Source organism: Mycetomoellerius zeteki, unplaced genomic scaffold (genome assembly GCF_001594055.1).
Source record: "Mycetomoellerius zeteki isolate Tzet28-1 unplaced genomic scaffold, Tzet1.0 scaffold232, whole genome shotgun sequence".
NCBI classification, from domain to species: domain Eukaryota; kingdom Metazoa; phylum Arthropoda; class Insecta; order Hymenoptera; family Formicidae; genus Mycetomoellerius; species Mycetomoellerius zeteki.
The window spans coordinates 393,844-412,404 of NW_017257208.1; the positions used below are offsets into that span (position 1 = coordinate 393,844).

Consider the following 18,561-nt stretch of genomic DNA (forward strand, 5'->3'; position numbering starts at 1 on the left):
CGCCTTCGAGACGGGCAACAGCTGTGGGCAGTAGCATAAGCGAGAGAAGACTCCCATTAATCCTCCCAGACTCGAATTTCGCGGCATCGTGGAAATTAAAGATGTGTATCAATTGATCGAATACAATCAGCTTCTTCGCATTAAGGTTGCACCGCATTACGTTGCACCGCGGTTTAATTATTCGATCCCAATGATGTTCTGTATGAAAAAAATCGGTTCGAGAAATTGTGCTTTCAAATTTGACACCAAATGTGTAGCCCTCAAAGGAGACTATGTTAAAAAATAAAATTGATTTAAAAAAAAATACGTTTTACTTAATTTACTAAACTTTTCAAATTAAATATGCGGACAAACCATCTTTATTCAATAATTATTGTTACACAATTTTATTATTCTGATATTTTAAAGTATGATATTTATTTCCATAATCAGTAGATTGCTTTTTTGTATCTTAAAAAATATTTCAAATAAGAGAAAAAATTCTATTTCCGATCGAAGCGGATCTTAATGCTTATAATAAAATTCATGTACAAATTTACAAATTTATTTTTCATTTCTATAAACTGTTCTCCAATTCGGTTTGTCGAACTTGAAACGCGTTAAAAAATATCGAGCTTCCCCCTTTCGTGTCTATTCATGCGCGTTCGCGTGCTCGGCACAAGTACCGAATACTTTTTCGCAAATACTCTTAATTTTAATACGACATAGATTTGTATCCAGAAAAAGCAAATAAAAGCGTTAATGCATTTTCTCTAATGTTAATTCCTCGTAAATTTGCATAAATATTACCGCCCGATATAAAATACGGTGTAAGAGTCCTTTCTTCTTTTTTTTTTTGCAGATAAATAATTGCAAGCACCGGATTCAAACCAACCGATGCGTACATGAATGGCCAAAGTATACCGGATTAAATCGTACATCCACGGATTCAGCGCGAGAAATTGTATGCAAGGGATAATTTTAAGGACGAGATTATATACATTACGAACAGTTTAATTCTCTGAAATGCAACGTTATTTAATCGGTTCTTCCCCAAGCAATTCTTTCCATCTAAGCCTAAATTATTTCGTATACAAAAAAGTGGATTTTATGAGGACTTATTGTCGCTTAATTTTTCAAATTTATTAACTCGCTGCGCAGAAAAAGGCTTGATATGACAGGAATCAACGAGGCTACACGAACACTTTTTTATCACTTTATCTGCGCGGAATAATTGAACGTGATTCGTTGAAAGAGAGTACGTGCGTGATCGCGTGTCACGTATCACGCGTATTATCGCATGACTATCAAGCTCCGCATCTCGCGTGTATCCACAACGCGTTCGCGCTGCGAGAGATTCGGGAAGGAGGGCAAAAATCATGGCGCTTTTTTTTCCGATCCTCACGTCTCTTTCAAAACCATCTTGGAACAGACTGGCATGCTCCCACCGACGACGATCGGAAAGTAGCCTGGGAAATTAAAACAACCTGCCAGCCGGTCAGCCTTGCCTCTGTTGATTTTACCGTGTCCTCCCGCGCTTTCGCGTCGCGTTCGTTATACGGGAATGTCCCGGACCTGACACTCACGCAATTTCTCACGCAGATTCCGGAGCGTATTTAAAATGAATTGTTCCCTCGTAGCGATCTGATGAGACGCTTGTAATTCTTGCATTATTCAACGTTGAACGTTCTGGCGATACAGCTTCAAATGAGAAGAAAATATCTCTGCTATTTCTAAGGTTAAATTTAATATTTATATATTATTTCGTATAATTTTTGTATTTTTTCGTATATATTTGTCGTAATAATTATTTCACAATCGTATTGGCTAAAAGTTGCAGCGCCACAAAGAAATAAAGCGGCGGATGTGATACCGCCGCAGTCGCTGGTTTGGAAAATGAATTTTATAATCTGGGAAACTGACATCTGACGTAGCAGCCGCTTAGAGCTCGGTTTAAAATTTAACTAATGAATAATTAATCATTACTTCATTGCGAGATATAAACGAAATCTAAATTCAAGCGCTCGCTACATTTCGTAACATTTCAAAATTATAACATTATTTTAATGTACGATGATTTTAACAAAGAAAATATTAAAAATGTATTTAACAGAAATGATCGCTAAAATTTTAATTAAACATCTAAATTTTTCTATCAAAATTAATTTTTCTTGTTCTAAAGAAAAAGAACACTATAAAAAAAAAAAAAAATTTACATTTAAACAACACTCGCCATTCGATAATTTATTTTGCAGACCTTAAAGAAAAGAAGAAAAGGGGAAAGAGATTTTTCTTCTCTTTCGAGAATTTAGAAGGGAAGGAAATAAAAATACATTTCCCCTTGCGTGAGTCCGCGGTGACTCGTCTATTATCTTGAACGGCATACTTTGTGGTTCCATACTGGCCACAATGTTGCGGAGAAGTAAACGCGGGAAAGGATTCGGGGGCGCGGTTGCATACACTTGCTCGAGCGCAGTAGTGCATACAAATTTATGGGCCGACGCGCGACCCAAGCGAGAAAAAGAAAGAGGGAAAGAAAAAAGAGAGAAAGAGAGACATCAGGCACGTGCGACATCTTCGAGAGGACATGGACCGGTTCCTGCATAACAAACGCTGCGGACGGTGATCTTTCCTTCTTGAGACGCTGCGCGCTCCGCGACCGCATGCTTGGAACGCGAGTCGACCACGTGTGACATCGATCCGCCCATTTAGAATGGCGTAATGTTACGTTGGATCTGTCCGTCTCTCCTTATTTCGCCGTGATATTCCCATCAGGAATGAGGCGATAAAAAAATCGCGTACGCCGCGAATTGTTAAAGGAGCGCGCGATTTAGTAATTCTGGTGGAAAATGGACGAATCAGAATTTTCTGGTTAAATCTACTAGAATTCTAGTTGAGATAACTAGAATTCTGATTGATATAATTATTCTGGTAAAAATAAGAATTCTAATAGATTTTACCAGAAATATTGTATCAACTAGAATTCTGGTTATCTTAACTAGAACAGTACAAGTTACGTTCTTTTTCGATAAATGCAAATGATAACAAATAACATTTTTTTAGTAAAAAAGAAAATGTTCAAGATATCTCAAAAGAATTTAAAGAATAATTGAAATCTTGAGGTAAATACGAGGAATATTGTGTGTCTGCAATTATTTAAAAAGTTTGAATATATACAAATGTTAACTTCCATTACAGAAATTTAATACTGACAAATTAATTATTATTGATTAACTTCTTTAGACCCTGTGTACATCTAATTTATTAAATTTAAAGACATTATCAGTTGAAATTATTTAATTTCTTCGACATCATTTAAGATTTGATGTACATAATAATTAATAATGTATATGTTGGAAGAGAATAGTCAAAATTAAAAAAAAATTAATTGCTTAGTATGAATTATTACTCATTAAAGTGCGCACTGAATTAAAAAAAAATTTTTTTAACATGATTCCAATAAAATCAGGTCTGTAGGGCTTAATATTGAAAAACAGTAATTAATTAAAGAATTAATTTAAGGATTACAAGTATTGAAAACTACTAAATTATTATTTTAAGTATTAAAAGCACTCTTGTTCAATGCTTTTAGTACTTCAAATAAATAAATAATTATTATCTTTCAACAATTAAATTAGCCAGTTTCAGATTTTCGTAAAGATTAAATTATTTAAAGCTAATAATGAATAAAAGAATTAAAATTTATATTTAATTCCCCCCCATCCGACATATATGCAAGTGACTTATTTTGATTGTGACAGATCCTGGCCGCGAGGTAGCGATTTTTACCAGCGCGGGGAATGCGCGTCTTCATGCATCGTTACGCGCCGCACCGCATTGCACACGAGTGCAGTGATTTATGACCACCGTGGTGGCTCCAATAAAGCATCGGACTGCTTATGAATCAGCCGTCACCGTTATTCTCATTGCAGCCTTATGACACTTTACCGAATCTATGGAGAAACATCATACGGATATTTTTTTCTCTTACAATTTGTAAACATTAGTAAAAAATGTAGAAAATGTCTTGAAGAGTCACCTCGAGATAAGAGTGCATTATAATGCAGTATAAGGTGGAGCGTAAAATAATAATAATAATAATGATAATTGTTATGTCTGAAAAAATAATGTGATGCAAGTGCGATCCATCTCGTCAGTGAATTTTTACTTTTTATATGCGTGAAAATAAATTTTCGTCTCGCTACATGAAAAGAATTGTTTTGCTGGAGTATCTGAAAATTTAGCCACGTACAAATTCTGAAAATAATTTTGTTGGACTATCAAAATAATTCTGTAGGACGCTCAAGCTTGACGAGCAATATTGCAGAAAAATTATAACATTCTAGCAATTTGAGTATCTCACATAAACAATTACTTTGATGATCTATCAAAATTATTTTCAGATTTTATGTATCTAGCTAAATTTTTAGATGCTTCAGTAAAAACTGTTCTTTACTGCGAAGGAATGATAAGCGATTGTATAAAAAATCGTAGTAAATCGTAGTAAAATTGTAGTAAATTGTTTTACCTGATTATTCGCCCTGGCCGCGTTACTTAGGTCCCTCTGCAGGGAAGGCAGGGTGTGCTTGAGATACGGCAAGACGAAGCTTCTGAGCGGGAAGTTTGTCGCCTCCTGTAACGCCGAATGAAACTCCTCCGCGGTCATGCTGCCGCTCTGCAATTAACGACACGGCGAGCGCCGCGTGTAATTCAATCGTCGACAAAAAGATCGGATCCCGAAGCGAAACGCGTTTCCGGAACGAGTTGCGCGCGCGGCTTTGGTTGGATTTGGTTTTGCGTTTGTCACGTGCCGCGATCGTTTTACAGTTAAGCACGGTCACCAGATGTCACGTTTCCGGGACGTATGCACGCTCGGTACACACGACGACATTATGCATTATGTACGTACTTTGAATATTTACGAGCTGTTTAACGACACGGTACGGCCGGCATCGATTAACTATGCTTTTTTTCATCCCGTGCCGCATGCATGCATGCACATTGCAGAATCGTTTATCTGACGCTTGTTAGTTACAACTGGACCACGAATTTTCATGACGTTATCATTGCCAAAATGTAACCGATGAAATGCCGCTAAAAAGTATATTTTTCCACAACGAAAGTATTATGAGCTTCAAGTTTTACGACGAATTTCTCATCGATACAAAATAAATAATTATCCCTCTTGTTAAATTGAAAGGAAATCGTTAATCTATTTTAATAACGTAAAGTAATATCTGCTATTGAGAGAAATGTCTATATAATTTATTATACGGATGCACCTAACGACGATGCAATATGATGCATACATACTGCAAATCTCGTGATTTCAGCACGCGGCACAAAACTCCGTCAGCTGGTACGCGTATATTACTTTATTGTTGATATTAAAGAATTCGTAAATCCAGAAAGGTCTTGCATGAAGAAGATGATCTGCAAACTACGTGGTGCAATGTGAGATAAGCTAACAGAGATTGCTAATAAGCTAACGGTTCATATAATGTAAACGTGACACGCTAAAGTTTATTAAAATATATCGATAGGAAGTTAAATAAAAAATTAGCAATATTAATCCCGATTATACGTGCGTGTTACGCATTATTATTTTATTCGTGTGTGTGATTAAATATTTGTAACGCATATAAAAAATATTAACATTATCAAAATATCTTAAAAAATTAATTTATCTAATTAAATTAAAATTTATTATACTCTAAAATTTTTTAAGTGAAGAAAGAAAGAGTGATATCTGAAGAAAGAAATCTCACTCTTAAAGGATGAAAATTGAGCCACTCTTTTTCAAGACTGGCCGAGAGACCAGCTCAATTTTTACTCTTTAAAATGAGATTCCACTCTAAAGAATTTCAAAAGTACAAAATTGTTATTATAAAACTACGGCTCTCTAAAAATGAATCAGTATATTATTACGGGTTTCAGTCTTTGGTGCTACACTTATAACTGATGTAATCAGCGAATATTTATTGTTTTTCGATAATAATACAATAATATAATACTGATTCATTTTTAGAGATTATGATTTCTGTAGATTGAAAGTGTTCCGATATTCATTACCAGTATTAAAAATATATAATGTATGTAACGTAATTTTCACAGTACTGACAGTGAATATCGGAACGCAGCTTGAATCTGCAGAAAATCATAACTTCTAAAGTAAGAGAATCAGTGTATCATTGCTAGTAAATATTCGCTGATGATTACTGATGAGTGTAGCACTGAAGCCACTGATTCATTTTTCAAAAGTGCAGAGATATATCGTTTACCTACCAGAAGCGCGAGTATCAGCGTGCGCACCGTATCACCCGTGTCTGCTGAGATATCGGTGGCGAATTGCACCAGAGTGCCCAGCAACCTCTTGAGCTTGCCATGTCCTGCGAGGATACCACTGACGCATCTGGATACACCGGCAGTGCCGTTCGCTAACACGGCGCCATCGCTCTGCTCGTCCGTCGTCCTGAGCCCAGCATTCGCAGTACCTGCTGCAGCCTCCTCAAGCTCAGGCTTGAGCGATTGTGAAGGCAAAGGGCTGTCGTTATCAGAAGACCTAGAGCAACCGGATGCGCCTTTGTATTCCGATCGAGGGCCGTTTGTTTGCTTCTGCTGACCGATCCTTTGATGCTGCTGAGAGGAAGGTGAATGCGCCTCGGGCTGGACCGTTTCCTCGCGCGAAGACTTCTCCCGTGTTACGGAGGATGCTGCAATGAAAATCAATTCTGGCCTTCAAGTACCTTGTTTCTAAGAATATTTATAATGACACTCAAAACTATAATTGAGGGGATTGGCGGAATAAAGGCACAATTCTACTTAGGCTCTTTTTCTGGAGATTAGCGCAAGTAAACAAGGAATTGATGTTGCTTACATTAAAGTTAAATATGAATGTGTTTCGATTGTTCTGTGGTGGTGAAAATAATATAATCAATGGAAAAATGATTTAAAATCATTAATGAGATTTTTACCAGAGATTGAACGAAAATGGTACGATGATAATGGATGAAGATGAAAATGGAACGACAATAATATGTTTTCATTATAACATATTTATGTTAAAAATCTTACAAAAACTCATCGGATGATGATTGAGCATTATTATCAATTTATTTTGTACAAGTAAGAGTAAAATGTATTTCATATTCATTTTATATTTCTTTTAGAAGAATATAAAAATAAAAAACATTTCTGCAGTTCATAGTCTTTTCTTTCTGTCGATTCTTATAATATCTTATAATATTATGATCAATATTCGAAAAAACGGACTAAGTGCATTTTTCAAATTGCAAATAACTTTTTAAATATTGATCATAATAGAGAAATATACATTTAATACTGTTCCCATTTGTGGTATAATAAAAAAATAACAAGTTTTTTAATTTTTATCAAAATCAATAACAAGTATTTTAATTTTTATCAAAATCAAGATTTTGTAATTAGGCCTTTATTTCGCCAAACCTCTCGTAATTACCAATCGTAATTAATCTGAAGATAAATATATTCTGAGCTCAATGCATAAATTTTATATTTATTTATCTGTAAAGCCGCATAATTTACCAAATAAAATATCTTCATTAAACATCATATTATTAATATTCTTTTAACTAATATTAAGATGATTATTAGCATCAATATTATTAAATTTCTTGTCAATTTAATATGTGACATTATTACTAATTCTATTCATAACTGAGTTTCGAGACTGAAAAAGATTTCGATGCACGATTTGCAGAATTGGACATACATATATAATATAAATTCATACCAAAATATTTAAGCACTAAGATCTGTTTGGACCGAATATAGCATTTCTTTTATTATTTGATTACATCTATTCATCAACTTATTATAATTATAAATTTACTATGATATCCACAACAAATCGTATAAACTTCTAACAAACCAAGAAAATAAAATAATATTGTTCAAGTTTTTAATTGAAACTTTCTTGAAGTTTTCGGAGATATCAATAGACAAAAAATTCATAACGTCTGTTCGATAAAAAAAGAACTGTCATACGACTGCGATGCTTCGATCGATACCAATGGCAAAGGCTATTTCGTTGCAACTTGATCCACGCGACTCCAATGACGGGTCATCCGATAAAGCCGCGGATGGGCATTTCGGAACAGACATTATTTACATTTGAAACAACGAAAGAGACTGGTTCGAGCTCGAAAAAGTACGGCGCCACCACAAACGTCCTTTGTGTCGCGTATCCGTGGGACGTCAAGCACGAGGGCACGTGGAACGGGCAGCCGGATCCGGTAGCGCAAACACTCTTCTGTACAAACGTACATATACATACTTGCGTGCATACTTGCACACGCGTGCCACCGTGTTGGTGTGTATGCACACGCGCCCAGGCACGCGGACACGCCCGCGCGTGGATGCAACGGATAACATGCAATTACGGGCCGTGTCATCTACCTTGTCTTGTCCCCGTTCTGTGCGCGCGCGGCGTTATCTCTCGTGGAACGCCTGCGGCATGCGTGGCGAAAACGACGAGAGCATGCCGAGTATGCCGATAACGAAACGTTACAGCCGAGCTCCTGTGACACGGCTCGATCGACAGCGACGATCCTGCAAGGCTGACCCCTTCAGCGAATTCCTTCGCGTTGTGGTACTCGCAATTGATCAATCGACCGGTTATCGGTGAAATTGCAGACAATCGTGAACACACGGCAAAATACATACTGTACACAAATAATAATTACTTAGTTCAAATATTTCAAAAGTTTATATATCCGCAAATCTATTATAAATTTATCACAAGCAACAAATTTATTCAAAATATATTCTGAATCCTAATAAGTTTAGTACTTCAATTAAGATTCTTAAATTAAAACAAATTCGGTTTCTTATTTATAAATTCGTTTCTTAGATAAATGTTATAATATATTTAAAAAAAAAATAAATTTTTGTTTGGAGTATGTATAAATAATGAGTTTTTTAAAAATTTGTAATGAGTATATATTTCAAAATTGTTATCAAGATATATTCTTTATTAAAGAATATATCTTGATAAATGTTATTTAAAAGAAAGAAAGTATACTGAATAATTACTTTTCTTAACAATAAAATTATATTTTTCTGTGTGTAGATTAATTATTAGATTTCGCTCGCGTGCGAAGGTGGAATTTTTAATTTTAATTTAAAAGAGATTTTTAATTCATTATATCTCACTCTCCTTTACTTCAAAAGTGGTAGAGTTAAATTAAAAAAATTAGAGATGGCAATCACCTAAGAAAATTTAATAATATTTTTATCTTAAATTAGTTTTTTCTCATTGCAGAATCATGTAGTGTAGAATCATAGCTTTGAAGAAAACTATTAAAACAATTATTATAATAAATGTATATATATATATATATCAAATGTTTATTTACTGATGTAAGAGAATAAAATAATTTTGATCGGTAAGACTACCTGTGTCGAGTTATGGCAATTAGACTCTTTTAGAAAAGAAGTATCAGAAAATTTAAAAAAAATAATTATTTTAGATAAATTTTATATGAACTAAAACATTAAATAAAAAGTGATACATATTATTCTTTAAAATTCTTATAATTAAAATGATGTCCAAACAAATATTTATTAATATTTAATTTTTTCAGTATAAAATTAGCGTGTATACGAATAGAACCTAATGAAAAAAAAAGTTTTCATGTTTCAACAATATAACATTTTATAAAAATATTATAAAAATAAGATATTAGGAAGAGTTACAAAACTCAATTATTAATTAATAAAACATTACAAAAATTAAAAAAATGTCAGGAACATCAGAAAATAGTGCAGTAAAGCTATTTAAAAAATGAAAAATGATTTGAAATATAATTTACAAGTTCGCTGTTCAGGAACAATTATTACTCATATCTCTTTGTTTTCTTAGAGTGCCAATAATGTAGTGACATTATCGAAATGATAGTTATATCCTCGAAGAGTTATTACCATAATAAACTCGCGCTAAAAACCTTTTTACTGGTTGAAGCATTTATATACGAGCGCATAACCAGCATATAATTAAAGATCCGCAAGTATCCCATAAAACGTACAATCTAAGGTTGTAAAATAACAACATGACAACACATGTTTACAAGTCGAGTATAGTAATTAATCTAACACAAACTATCGGATGTATAGATTATAAATGGCTTTTTGCGATTAATTATTGATTTATCTACTGAAAACTCGGGCCCTTCACAATCGTCGGAAAATTAACCAGATTTTAAGCATATCGGATGAAGCGCCAAATAATTAATGCGAAACCCGAACTTTGCGCACATGAAGGTTGTCAGATAAGACGGTCAATCTATCGGCAGGAGGGGCGGTCCCATTAAGCTAATGGAACTGTTCGTCATGAGGTATTTTTGCGTGAGTATGTGCGAGTACATGACCGAAGTATCGAAGGAAAGAGAGAGCATGCTCGCCCACACGCGAGAGGGAGAGAGAAAGAGGGGAGAGAGGAAAGAGAAGATGGTACCGCGCAAGTAAGAAGAGGAGGAAAACGAGGAGGAGGTCGACGCTACCGTGTCACTACCACCTGACGCCGGTAGCCAGTAGGTAATTACCTGTACCTGAACTCTCGACAAACTAAACTACCTCACGGCTTATGCGACATGACGGGGGAGCCTGAGTACACACAAGCACCTTCCGCTTGCATAAAGGCAAGGTGGTTACACGAGGCGTCGTCGTGATATCCCACGGAAAAATCCCCTCGATGGTCTTGGTAACTGCCGCGAGGATGCCAGCAGGAAGATCACGAGTGGCGATTGCGAAAATAGTGTTTGCCGCACCGCGATAACCGGAATCGATTAGATAAAAAAAAATAAGAATGATAGAAAATATATACGAACGAGAATAAATTAATATTATTAAAGAAGGAGTATGAAAGCCTATATACGCAGATTCTTATAATCAAAACAATTTTGTATCATTTTAATAACAAAATTTAATAACAAAAGAATAAATAATAATGTTTCGACATTATAATTAATCAGGTCATCCTCGGTATGTATAATAATTCAATGTAAATAACGATGTCAAATAATAAAATGTATACAAAAATACATCGTTTGCTTGACGCTTGAATGTCATTTCGGTTATAATGAAAATTTGTCGCAATAGAAAGCAAGGAAATTGCGAGGGGATTAATTTGACACTGTTATTCAGATTGAATTATTTGTGAATTTTAAATTGCAAACGATACTGAAAATGACCTGAATGACTTTTATTTTTTTATTGTTAAATAAATTGACGATATAAAGAATTGTTTTCGCTATAAAAATCTCTGTAGGCTGTCCTTCCTTAATAATATTAAATAATAGCAAAATTTCCACGCAAAGTATAGTTGATTACGTGAACATCATAATTGAAATTACGTGACAATCATTATGACCTTTTGGTTACAGTTTCTTTCGCGCGACGTTTCTCGATGCGTAAAATGCACGATAAATCGCTACTCTCTAGTCGGTTTGTTAACAATTTGTCACACGCCTCTTTCTGTTATCTGTCAGCGAATTAATTTGCCAGTTGACGGGTGAACGGGTAGGACAAAATGTTTAATTGCGATCTGTAAATTCAGACGTAACATTTGTAACAATATTATTCGATTGTAATAAGCCATAAATATATGATAAACGTTTCAGGCTTCTCTCCGCTAATGTTTATTCGCTTGCGATTTATTAACGTTGATGTCGTTTTACGGATGATAGCCGTACAAGTCAAAGTAAAACGCCAGACGTGGATTTAATTAATTACGTTGCTGCAAGCGTTTTCTTTACACACGCCTGTAACAAGTTCCCACCGAATTTATCGAATCGAAACAATTTTCTGTTCATTTCTGTTCCGAAGCGATTAAATCACAGCCGAGTGAGCCGATAATGAGTGGAAACTCTCTAATGACGATGACTTTACGATACGAAATCGCGGCGATGCATGCATCTCCGCGGTACAACGATTGACATCTATGCGGGTGCAAGCATCCAGGATCCATCCATTTTCGAATCATGTCTCAATGCTCTGACGATTAAGTGGGCAACGCGATAAAACAAAGATTGATTATACCCAGGACGAATTCGGTTCACGGACATGTACGGTGCTAAACGAGTGTTGACATAATGCGGTTGCTATTGTAAAAAAACGGTCCATTTCTCTAAAGAAAGTGCAGTAAAATAATAATTTTTATAAAACACTTAATTTTTCATTTTTACATATAATTACAAATTATAGAAATCAACATAAATGAATGCAATTACAAGAAAAAGTTAAAAATGTCTCCCAAAAACATTTTCTTTAACAAAATTATTAGCACAACTAACAGTTAATGTGTATTCATGTTGATAATACATCTTAACTGTCAGTTGTACTAAGTTTGCACAATTTACTGTTCTTCATTAAACAAGACGTCTATTTTTTTATTCCTGCACTAAACTGCACTAGAACTCTTTTTCTCGCTCTCGCCAAATATTAAACAAATATATATCTGTCTTACTTGAAGTTCCAAAAGTGCAATGTACACTAGTTCAGCCACAGAAAACAGACCTAAGGAGAGGCGTGAAGAAGTCCCGACACATTCGTTCTTTGTATCATTTAGTTTAGTTTTTAACTGAGTTACAAGAAGTAGTGGATTATTTTTCAAACTGAAATAATAATAGCTGCGAGCCGAGCTGGATGTTTATTGCAAAAATTCGTATAATGATTGTAATAAACAATGAAACAGACATTTTAATCTCCATATTGCCATTTTCAATATTAACAGAGACAAATCATTTTGCATAACATATAAATGATACGAATATAGTTTGAAATATAAAAATTATATCATTTTACTAAATCACTCATAAATCTTACTGAGACGTTACCAGAATTCGGATACAAGCCGGATTATTTTTCTTTTGTGATTACATTTATTTATGTCAATTTATATCGTCGTATTATAAATATAAAGTATAAAGTAAAATTTTCATAAAAATAAACAATTTGCTGCTACTTTTTTAGTATACTGACTTTATTCTATAATAGCCACCTGCTGTGTATTAATGTTATCGTGTAGCACACTGTACATAATTTTCATACTCTCTTCTTCCAGTCCGAAAAATTTTTGACCAGACGCGAGCTTGCCACGCAATTGCGTATTCCTAAATAAAATTATAATTATAATTATACACGCGATATAATAACATGCAAATAATGAACGATATAATTATGTAAATAGATTGTAATGAAGTAATTAACAAACATGATTATTGCGTCGAATAATATGTTGCGGTATAATTATTCCGTTACTGCGGCAGGTAAATAATTGTAATATCAGTTGTCACACGTGTCTGATGTATTGCCATTTAATCTTGTCATAACAGTTAGCGTAATTTCATCATTAAAAATGCTTCAGAAAAAGAAAAAAAATGGAAGGAATTAGATACGAGGGTAGTTCGAAAAGTTCTCGACCTGACACAGAAATGACGCCACAAATATATCAAACTGCTATAATTTTAAATAAATTTGATTCCGCCCAGAGAATCTACTGTTAAAATTTCAGATGCATTCATTAATTTCTTTGTTTCGCTCGTGTAAAGCAAACCAACTTTTGGTTCCATCATGGCAAAGCACCCGCTCATACTTCTTCGATTGCAGTCGCGAAATTGTATCTTATTGTAAATTGCTCTTTGAATCGTTTCCGTATGCATCATATTCACTAAATTTAGCCCCCAGTGACTTTTTCCTTCTTTTAAATAAATGAAGAAATGGCTTGCAAGAGAAAGATCCGTCTCAAAATAATCAATGAAACTACATAACTTTGAAGGCTTGAAAAATCATATTACGCAGACGGTATAAAAAAATAAGAATATCGTTAGAATATCGTTAGAAGTGTATTTAATCGAAGAGGGATTATGTTAAAAAATAAAAAGATTTGCCAAAAATATGTTTTTTATCAGTTTTATTATAAGAATTTTTCAAACTACCCTCCGTACATCGGACGTATGTTCGGAGAAAGACGGGTAGGTCTTATTGGATCTCATTGCCTGCGAGTCCACATTTGTCAAAGTTCTCTGTGTACGTAGCCAAGGTTAAAGACCGTCGGCGTGCAAGAGCATGTGCACGACACGCGAATGTTTAATCAGCGTCGCGTTGTGATTGCACGCGACTGTCACTCAGTTGAACTTGTGACGAGTACAATCTTGCCGGCTGTGCCGATGCAGCCGCGCGTCTTTCGTTCGTATCGTCGCACGTGTGTGCGCACTTATGTGCCCGTATGTACAAGAAACCTGGAGAGAAGGTATCTAGCTGGGTGATGGTAATGGTACAGCCGCGCTGCTACCACCGCCGCCGCCACCACCACCGTCGCCGTCGCTGCTGCTGCTACCGCTGCTGTTGCTGATGTTGCTATCCCTTCGGCCAGCTGTTACTTCCTGCAGCGGTTCTCCATCCTTGTCTCTCGTCCGTCGCCCCCCTTCACCCTGTCCCAGAAAGCTTATCAGGAGAAACGCCTCTCCTTCGCTGACTTCTTTTGATCGTGACGAGCATCCGCGGTATTCGATACCATCGAACAAACGCACGTTGGCCGTCATTTTTTATCGCAATAATGGGTGCTTTCCATTTGGTGACATGAATTGACACAAGTGTCGTTCTACCTTTGTTATTCACTAAAATGTCTAGAAAGATAGAATGATGTGTGTATCGACTTGTGTCACTAAATGGAAAGCACTTGTTATATAGCGATTAAATTGGATTGAAGTTGAAAGCTTTGACGATCCGCGGAAAATATAACGATTAGCCGTAGAATCGCCCCAGAAAAGAAGTGTTTAATTTTTGTCTCGGTTTTTCAAACACTTAAAAATGTTTTAAATTTTTTTAATATATATAAACAAAACACTATGTGTTTGGATTTAAAACACATAGTGTTTTGTTTATTGAAAGAGTTTTTAAAACAGCTTTTAGTGTTTAAAAAACGGAGACAAGAATAAAACATTTTAATATCTTAAAATTAAACACTTCTTTTTACAGTGATGACGTTTAAAAAGTATCGAAAGAGTCAATCTGCATTTTCCACCTTTTATTGATTTTATAATAATGAGGTTGCTAATGCAAAATTTATTTTAATAATGCTCCGAGTAAACACGAGTAAATATGATCTGCATGAAATTATTTGTAAGCATTTTCGGTTTTGGCTCTTTATAATATGGATGTCATAAATTTCGATACATATGTAAAAGGAAGCGTATAGAAAATTTCGGACCGCGCGCCATTTTTCTGCAGAGCTCCGTTTGTCTTCGTCGGCAGTAGAAAATCAAAGTTTATCCGTATGGGTTGTCTTGTGGACCATATGCGCGCGCGCGCGCCCACACACACACACACACACACACACACACACACACACACACACACACGTGTGGAACCCAAAAGCAGCATCTGAAGCGTCGCGGCTGCCCGATGCGACGGGTAAACTTTTCTTTGAGTTCTGCTCGAAGATATCCGTTATCCATGATAATATCTACATATTCGAACGATGCACAATTTCGTCCGTAAATCTGCGTCACGCGAGTCATTTGAATTTTTATATACTTCAGCTCTCACACACCATTTCTAGCGCGAAAGTGTAATCGTTTTATTTCCAGTTTATTTACAATCAGTCAATCATATTGAAATTGCACTAACACTAGAAGTACCAATGTTTTTTTGTAGATACTCACTATAAAGGGAGAAACAAGCGAGTAAATTACTTTAAAAATAAAAGAGATGAAAAACGAAATATTTCATCACTATAAAAAAACATAATTATTGAAAAGTCAAAAAATTTTAGAATCCTATTTTGTCGCAAGAAATATGATATTAATTTAAAAAATAAAAACGGTCAATAATGCGGCTGCTTGATTCTTCTAGTATTAAATATTGCAATGAGATGTACTAAGAACTAGATATAAGTTCCATTAAATACAAAATGGATTTTTATGCTCATACGCGTAACGGTATCTCTCGTGCATCAAATTGTTTCTCACTGAGCCTCTTTATTTCTTCGTAGCACGCATCACAACCAGACATTCCGCAACGATGAAGAAGTTCTCCGCAAACTATTACGTCAATCAACCGTTCCTTCCACGAGTTACTTTCGCCGCACTGTTACTGACGTAAGCCATTCGCGCAATTAGCAGTTACGCTTACAGCGATCCTTACTGTTTTCACAGTTGCATGGAACTTCGTATGACTTCACAGAAGTATAAGATTGTTACACAAGTTTATATGGCAATTTACTTCGTAAAATTTGTCATTGTACTACTTTCGCAGTTTTTAAATCTCTATGAAATCAATAGTTATAATCTACTTGCAGAATTTTTATATAAATTAATACAGTCCTAATTTTTTTCCTCTTCAATAGGAAGAGATTAAAAATTTCCAAGTATTGGAAAATTATCTTTCCAACATTTGCGGACTATATGTTATTAAGACATCGATGAAAATTATTCACAATTTACTAAAGATGGAAAACCGAAACGTTCAAGAAAATTGTATCGACATTCATGGTAGATCAATATATTATGTGAATATCACTCGAATTTTTTGGTTATATAATTTGCGCACCAATTTCCGCGCTGTATTAACGCTCTCAATACCCGTATATTTTATTATTGTATTTCCAAGTGTGTGTTTCTGAAAAATGTTTCTTTTAGTGATTAGACATAAAGTTTTTTTTAAATGTAAATGTCTAAAGATTCCGAAAATGAACTGTTTACTTCATAAGGGTAATTTTTAGAACAATACATGTTAAAGCCGTTATACACTGATTTAATCTGAATCAAAGTGAAACATTTCAAATTATTATATAAAAAACACATATTTTATCTAACAATAATAAAATGTGTTGCAAATTTCACGATTTAACTCACGTTTCTAAATTTATATTAATCAAATATCTTTTCGTCAAATTGTGTACGATAGCTTTAACGTGCACCAGTTCTATTAGACGTATCAAAATTTTAGAGTACAAAAAAAATCTAATAGTTTTTGTCAATTAATCTGAGAAAACGCAATAAATAATGATACCACTCAACAAGTATTAATGTTGATTCATTGAAAGTGCGCCAAAAATTTTAATTTGATTAATTTAATTTATTTTATTTGCTAACATAAATGACGTACTGACTACAAAAGAATACATACGCCTGCTAATCACAGCTGCTAACTGCAATTGCACTGAGATTAGCATCCGGGTTTACGCACTCGAGCCATATATACGCAAGGTTCCGCACGGGGCAAGGTGGTCTTCGTGGGCGACGTTCGACGGGGTACGAAGAGAGCGAGATCGATAAAGCGCACGTGCTCCACGCGACTGAGAGTCCCTGGCTGGAAGTAAGTACGGTGGGACTCAGCTGTCGCCTCCTAATTGCCGGGACAATGCAACAGATGGCTTTGATCGCAATCCCTACCCACGGTCTTCCCGCTCTCGAATTCTCCTTCGTCCTCTTTCTCCCTCATCTCCGAACAGAGCTCCCTTTTCTTCCGCCCCTTTCGCCGCCACCGCCGCCGCCGTTTTTCTCGCAACCTTCTTCTCGCGGGCCTCCTCCCCGCCGATTCGATCCCGACATCTCGCGACTCCATGTGTTCGATTTCATCTCGCCGACAAGCGTACCACTTAAATACCGAGAACGTCATCCTCGGATTTCATCCTGGTCACTGTTCCCGTCTGATCGGTTGCACACTTGAAAGTTAACGTGTCACGCGATGCCTAATGTCTTTTTTTAACTTGGCTAAACGCAGAGGAGGAAGAGAAGATGTATACGAGCCGTTCCCCTAAACTTTAATAAAAAAAAATAATTGGACTTCTGTTGATAAATCTCTTTCTGGTCTTGTTATACCATAAATATCGAAAAACGCTAGCTAGTGGTTTAATTTCATTTCCTGTCTCTTTTCAAAAACAGAATTACACAAAGACAAAGGATTCAGCCTCGATTAATTTCAACTATTACAGAAACCAACTGTAAAAAAAAAGCGTTAAATGGCCCAGTTAACGTTTATGGAAATGGAACAGCCTCAGGACAATTTCGTTATCCTAAAAGATCATGTCAGCAATTAAATTAAACATCGCTTTCAAAGGGGCTTATAACTGTGTATATTCGATACATCTATAAAACTAAACAACGTCCTGAGATTTCGAAGCGCATAACTTATTCTCCCGTTAGTGCCTGATACCGTGAGCCCTTCAGTTTTAGGAGAAGATCCTCGGTAGCGAGGAGAGAGGCGGACGTACGCCGAGGACGAGCTCCAGGTCGTAAGCCGCACCCCGTAAGTACACGCGGTGTGCGGGTGACTATCGCGAAATACACCTCGAACGGCGTAGCGTCGGGGATGCCCCGGCAGCGCGGACGGATATGATATCAGCCCCGAGCAGAATCCCAGTGGAAGTGTCGGACGTGCCTTATCGCGTCTGGACCAGGCAGTCAGGCGGTGCACAAACCTAACCGACACACACCGGGCCAGCCAACCAAGTTGACTGACTGCTCGCAGGAGTTTCGCCATCGTCCCCTACAGAGCACATTCTCTCTCTCCCTCTCTCTCTCTCTCTCTCTCTCTCTCTCT

At 35.8% G+C, this 18,561-nt stretch overlaps 1 protein-coding gene and 1 pseudogene across 1 annotated transcript in view; one reads left to right on the plus strand and one right to left on the minus strand.

The window, feature by feature from the left end:
• Nucleotides 1-16,192, plus strand: part of LOC108723408 (uncharacterized) — a 21,270-nt pseudogene extending 5,078 nt beyond the window's left edge.
• Nucleotides 1-18,561, minus strand: part of nvy (CBFA2/RUNX1 partner transcriptional co-repressor nervy) — a 47,291-nt gene that overhangs the window by 8,297 nt on the left and 20,433 nt on the right. Inside the window, exons 3-4 of the mRNA XM_018449163.1 lie at nucleotides 6,265-6,692; nucleotides 4,508-4,654 (exon numbers count right to left, since the gene is read on the minus strand). Coding sequence (XP_018304665.1) covers nucleotides 4,508-4,654; nucleotides 6,265-6,692 — 575 coding nt within the window. The remainder of the gene's footprint in view (nucleotides 1-4,507; nucleotides 4,655-6,264; nucleotides 6,693-18,561) is intronic.